At 41.8% G+C, this 6658-nt stretch overlaps 1 protein-coding gene across 1 annotated transcript in view; it reads right to left on the bottom strand.

The window, feature by feature from the left end:
* Positions 1–840: 840 nt before the first annotated feature.
* Npepps (aminopeptidase puromycin sensitive) overlaps positions 841–6658 on the bottom strand; it is an 80305-nt gene continuing 74487 nt past the window's right edge. The window contains exons 20-23 of the mRNA XM_026789824.1: positions 5937–6044; positions 5316–5471; positions 4808–4855; positions 841–2302 (exon numbers count right to left, since the gene is read on the bottom strand). Coding sequence (XP_026645625.1) covers positions 2150–2302; positions 4808–4855; positions 5316–5471; positions 5937–6044 — 465 coding nt within the window. The 3' untranslated portion in view covers positions 841–2149. The remainder of the gene's footprint in view (positions 2303–4807; positions 4856–5315; positions 5472–5936; positions 6045–6658) is intronic.

Raw genomic sequence — 6658 nt, 5'->3', positions numbered from 1 at the left:
CTCGAACTCACAGAGATCCACCTGCCTCTGCCTCCCGAGTGCTGGGATTAAAGGCGTGCGCCACCACCACCCGGCCTAGGCAAATTCTCTTGATGAGGTACATCCCAGCCCTGTATGTATATATGTATGTGTGTGTGTGTGTGTGTGTATCTACATAAACATTTTTTTCCTCTGTGCAATAGTTCCAGCTTCAAAGATCAGGCTGGTCTCAAACTCGAGAGGTCTGTCCGCCTCTCCCTCCCTCCCAGATGGTAGGATCAAAAGCCCATGCCACCAATGCCTGGCCATTTTTTTTTTTTTTGAGATAGTGTCTTGCTATGTAGCCTATGCTACCCTGAAATTCTCCTAATCTTTTGCGTCAACCTTCAGAATGTGAAAATAAGCACACACCATTATGTCTGCTTTGAGTTAAAAACACCCTGCAGGAAAGTTGTGCCTGGTAGCTCATACCAATAATCCCAACACTGTAGAGGCTGAAGCAGGAGGATCATTTTGAGTTTGAGACCAGCCTGAGCTACATAGAGTTCTAGTCTAGCTGGGTTGCAGAAAACACAAATGAGCAGGAGTAGGCAAAATGGCTCAGAAGGTAAGAACTCTTGCTACAAAGTCAGATAATCTAAACTTAATCCCTAAACCCACGAGGTAGAGGGGAAACTGGTGCCCAGAGTTGTCCTCTGATCTCCACACATGTGCTATGGCATGTGTATGTCCACACACATAAAACGTAATACAGTTTCTCAAGAATCTTATAGTGGTCAGACTGCCTGTAATTCTTGCTGAAGCACAGGGATTTTCGTTTCTTTCCAAGAAGGCTGAAAGAATCAGGACATCAACTTTACATTGACATTTTTATTAACGCCAACAGTTTTTTAATTATTATTTTTTAAAACAATAGCACAAAAATGTTCCAAGGAAGCAGTCTCACAATCTGACGACCTTCTGAAATACATTAAGCCACACCAAATATGAATTTCTGTTAACACACACACACACAAAAAAGGAAGATTCAGAAAAAATAAAGAGAAAAAAAAAGGAAAGAGGAAGAGGGCTGAGACTTAGTAAAAACACGCTGGGTTAGGTGGCGAGGCGCGTTAGTGGGCACACCGGTGAAGCAGCGGTGAGCGGACGTCTGGGCCACACAGCAGTCCCCACTGGCTCCTCATATGCACAGGCTGGTGAGCCAGAGCTCACTGATACTGTTTGGAAGAGGTGTGGCATTTGGCCTGTCAGGTAACTGGGACCGTTTTGAGTAGAATCACTCGAGCAGGAAGGCCTGGCTGATAATCTTTATTTCTACTCTCTGATCTGTTATGCATTTCAGGGTTTTTAAGACTTAAAAAAGAAAAACAAGTATTATCAGCTCCTCTTATTTAATGTGGCTGTCAAAGATGTTCTTCATCATCTCTAGTAAGGATAGGGTCAGGGCTGGGACTGAACTAAGGGAGAAGAACCCCAGATGGAGATTGTGGGGGATTGTTTTACTTTTTAAAAACTTTTCATTACTTTTTTTTTTTTTTTTATAGGGATGGGGGGCACACAGAAGGGAGGCAAGGAGGAACTACAACCCTTGATTTAGATTGAGTTATGCAGGAAAAGATACCTTCCTGCTCAGTCCCCATGCCAGAAAGGAGAAACAACAACAACAACAACAACAAAAAACCCAACCCACTTGGAATTATGCACAGACTCCATTATGTGAGCCAGGATCAGCCTTCTGTCAGGATCCCAGCAGTGGACATACCCGGCTTGTCAGGCTGCATGTAGAACCCACTTCACAAAAATCTTTCCCCAAAAGCCTTTCTTTCCTTTTGGTAGGTTTTAAAACAATATCTGTCACTAACAGGAGAGTGTTCAATACTTTGAACCATGACAGGCTTCAGGAAGTTTCACAGTTTCGTTATGCTCTAGTTTATTACTATTATATTTACATTTGTATTTTATTTTTTTATTTTTCATTTTGTTTTTGCTGAATTGTTGATTTTCCTTTTTCAATAGAATTTAATTCTGGAGTGTGAGCAGGAACCAGTTAACTACATTCATTGTCCAACCCCCACTGGTCTAAGACTCCAAATTCTTGGCATGTGAATCAGCTGTTTGGTAGCTCCACCTCATCCCTGCAGAGAGGCAGTAAGACCTTGGTGAGGAGGCTTCACACTGAGGGTAGGGAGGCTTTCCGCTGAAGGAGGTACTGGTGAATGCTCTCAGCATCTCGCTTTAGCCAAGCAGCATTCAGCAAGATATTTTCACAACACTGCTGGATGGTACGCTCAGCTGAAGGAGCTGGGTGACTCTCGAAGAAAGCCTAGTATAAAACAATCCAGAATGCAAAACCATTGTTAGCAACAGTAAGAAGTTACTGTTAGGACTAAGTAACAGCAACAACTGGCCTGAGAATTACCTGTTACCACCATAGGCTGGAATAAGCAACTCCTTGAGCATACACATAGGAATCCTTCCATAACAAGTGAATACAGAAAAGCTATTCAAAAGCCGATAAAATAAAGAGATGGAATCTGCTGTTTTTTAAAATGTTAATTGTCTACTGACGTGTCCAACTTATAGCCCATGCACAAGGTACGAACAGCCAAAGTCAGCTATAAACAGGGTTCAGTATATAACCGTAAACCTACTGAAAGCATTATATTTTTAATAACTTGATGGTGCAATTTTTTTCTCAATTGCATTTAACTAGGCAGATCAAAATAATATTACTCCAAATGTAACAGAGATATTTAAAAACTTAGAGATATTTTTTTTTCTTGAATAGTCTCCAAAATCTGGGCTATTCTATACTTATAGACCAGCTACATTTCCGGATCTCCACTGTCATGTCTGTCATCCTATAGGCTTTTGTCTGCACTGAGCAGTATGGTCTCAGGAAGGCAAAGGAGGGCCCTCCAGAGTATGGCATGGTCAGATTCCCTCTACCCCCTCAAGCCTATTTAACTTTTCTCTCACATTATTCAGAATCTAAACTATTTTATTTATTTTTTGTTTGTTCAAGACAGGGTTTCTCTGTGTAACAGTCCAAGCTGTCCTGGAACTCTCTTTGTAGACCAGACTGGCCTCTAACTCTGAGATCCACCTGCCTCTGCCTCCTGAGTGATGTAATTAAGGCATGCGCCACCATGCCCAGCATCTAGTTTTTTTTGTTTTGTTTTTTTTTTAAATATTCATTCATTCATTCATTCATTCATTCATTCATTCATTCATTTATTTATTTATTTTGTATGCTTCTGCCTGCAGGCCAGAAGAGGGCACCAGACCTCATTACAGATGGTTGTGAGCCACCATGTGGTTGCTGGGAATTGAACTTAGGACCTTTGGAAGAGCAGGCAATGCTCTTAACCGCTGAGCCATCTCTCCAGCCCCCTACTTTATAATTCATAACAGTAGCAAAGTTATAGTTATAAAGTAGCAATGAAATAATTTTATGGTTGGGAGGGGGTTACCACAACATGAGCAACTGTATCAGAGGGCTCTAGCATTAGGGGGGTTAAGAACCTTAGATGGTCACAACACAGAGAAATACTGTTGAATTAAAGATTAAACAAAAGCCAGGGTAGTGGTTCACAAATCATAGTCTCTGTACTCAGGAGGCTGAGATAGGAGGATCATCATAAATTCAAGGTCAACTTAGGGTTCCACAGTGAGTTTTGCACTAGGCAAACTACAGAGAAAAGCCCTATCTCACTCCATACCCTCCAGTGCTTACTGAGAAAATCCACCCTGAATCTCTATCATCTCATAATACCATTCTTCTTCTTGAAGCTACGTGTCTTTCTTGCTTGGAAAATTAGTATCTTAATCTCTTCTTTCTCATTCCAAATCATCTTCTACACCATAACTTGAGTGGCCTCAAATCACAGGGAACCTCCTGCCTTAGCCTGACCAGCATGAGCCACCATGTCTATCTTCAATCTTAAGGGAAGTCTGCCTTACCAGCTTCAGGTTGCCACTACCCTAATTCTCAAACCTATTATATATTTCACATTCATAGTCCCGTAACCTTTACAGTGAAACTGCTCATACAGTACAATACACAATGGAACCTAATGGACGGCAGAAACTAAGCATTTTACTGTTTTCTCAAGACCTAAAAATAGTCAAACTTATTCCTCCCCTAACCCCACTTTCTTTTGCTTCTTCCCCAGACAGTGTTTCTCTGTGTACCCCTGGCTGTCCTGGAACTTGCTCTGTAGACAAGGTTGGTCTCAAATTCAGGGATCCACTTGTCTCTGCCTCCGAGTGCTGGGATCAAATGTGTGAGCTACCATGTCTGGCTGTAAAACTTATTCCTAACAATGGCTCCAACAGTGAGCCAGATCATAGCTCTGAATATTGCCTCTAAGAAGACAAAGGCAAAACTGGCATTTTGATGAAGTTTAAAATGTGGTGGGAGTTTAGGTTCAGGGTCTACACAAACAAAACTGGTTACCTCTCCACTCAAAACCCTTTCAGATATTGAAGGCAAACTTAAATCTTTCTTTTTCTAAAGAAACAAGGAGATACAAAAACACACCATTCCCAATACTCATTAAAATGAGGTTCACGAAGCTGGAGAGATGACTCAGGGTAAGGGCACTTGTTACTCTTGCAGAGGACCCAGGATCCTAGCATCTATTTCCCATATTTTTCGTTCCAGTGGACCCAATGCCCTCTGATAACCATGGAACCACGCAAGCCCATGGCACACAGACGCATGCACACAAAACACTTGTACATAAAGTTAATTTTAAGGGAAAAAAAGAAGGCTAGGTTCATGCTTTTATTTTCTGGATTGAAAAGTAAAAAGTACTTTCCTTACCTTAACTTCTCCAGCCATTTTATCAACTGCAAATCCCTCAACTGACAGCTGAAAACAAACCAGAAGCTTTAAACACCAGGAACAAACTTCCGTTAACCCCAAGAGTTAAAGAGTTCTCTTGCACTCTGGTTTTTTGCAGAGATCATAAGATGGGGACATGCACAATCTTAACAAACCACAGAAACTATTTGAGCAAAAATATTTTTGATACCTGGGGCTTGAAACCAGGGCCTAGTACAGGACAATCCTATGAGTGAGATGCAACCCAGCCCTTAAGGAACCCTTTATTTGAGGGTAGGAGTGGGGCTTTGGGTCCCCCACTGGCTGGTTTCAAATTCATAGCAATTCTTCTGCCTCAGCTTCTAGAGTGCTGAGATTATAAGCACGGTCCGCTATACCTGGCTGAAGACCCTTTTAAAGAAGAAAGACCCTGACTTTTGGGTCTGACCTACTAGACTCGTAATAAGTCACGGATAATCATTCGGTAACATTCAAGACTCCGACATACCTTTATTAGTCTGGAAATTAAGAACCCTCCCTGGTATCGATTGTAAAGCTCTTCCCAGTTGTCCTTTATGAATTTCCAAGCAGCTTTCCTCCCATGTTTGCTGCCTCCAGCTACTCCACCAATTACTGACACAGTGTCCTGTGGACGTACCTCTTCCTTAAAAACAAAAAACAAAAAAAACCAGAAATCTGGCTGTCAGGAATATCTTCTGGTACCAGAGAATACAACAAACTATTAGAAAATTCAAGTAACAGCAGGGAAGACACTACTCCCTTCCAGGGAGGTGACTCAGTAGGAAAAGGCATTTGAAAGGCACCACCTCCTCTTCAACCTATTCTAATCCTCACTGCTAGTAGAATAGGCCAGGTCAGCACAGCAGCCAAGCCTCATACCTTGATTATTTTACTCTCTGGAAACCTCACAACAGAAGGGAGAACCATTGACCTCCACTCTCACCCTCACCCCTATCCTACCACATACAAAATAAAAAGCAAATTAAAAATTTTGAAAACAAAGGAAAAAGCTCCTATCAGTGCCCCCAAAAGGCTATGAGTATGCTGAATCAAAGAAATGGCCACAGGTCAATGAACTGCAGTTCTCCTGAATGTGACTGTAACTTACTGAAAGTGCAAAAGTGAGGACTTTCTGAATCAGTTCAGGTGAAAGAGTAGCCCCAAGAACTCTTTCAATTCGGTTTTTTTCTTCTTGCATATCAGCTTGTTTGTGAAGCTACAGGGAAAAATAATGAGGAATAGTTAGCTCATCCCTGGATTCTATGCATTTTCTTTTTTTTTAAAATATTTATTTTATTATGTATACAATATTCTGCTTGCAGGCCAGAAGAGGGCATCAGATCTCATTTCAGATGGTTGTGAGTCACCATGTGGTTGCTGGGAACTCAGGACCTCTGGAAGAGCAGGCAATGCTCTTAACCTCTGAGCCATCTCTCCAGCCCCGATTCAATGCATTTTCATAACAGCTTCTCTTCCAGTGAGGTCGAATTTCTGTTTTTCTTTCTCACTGGATAAGACTACTGGGACACTACATCATGGAGAATACTTGTCACCCATGGCTGAGCACTTAACACCCACATTTACCATAGCAGTAAGCCACTACAGGTAGGTACACACTAGCTAAATAGTCTGCCTCAGTTTTACAGATCCACTGGCACCTGACTAACGCTTTGCATTAGATAGGTAAACTATCACTGAATAGCATCAATTTAGCCTGTAACAGTAGAAGTTGAAAGTAATCTAGACACCCAGTATCTGGCTGTAATTATTTACTCATTTAAGAAAAGATGAAGCCGGGCGGTGGTGGCGCACGCCTGTAATCCCAGCACT

The sequence above is a fragment of the Microtus ochrogaster genome, unplaced genomic scaffold (genome assembly GCF_000317375.1).
Source record: "Microtus ochrogaster isolate Prairie Vole_2 unplaced genomic scaffold, MicOch1.0 UNK31, whole genome shotgun sequence".
Classification (NCBI taxonomy): Eukaryota; Metazoa; Chordata; class Mammalia; order Rodentia; family Cricetidae; genus Microtus; species Microtus ochrogaster.
Note: the sequence above shows the minus strand (reverse complement) of the source record. Positions and strands in the feature narration are given on the sequence as shown.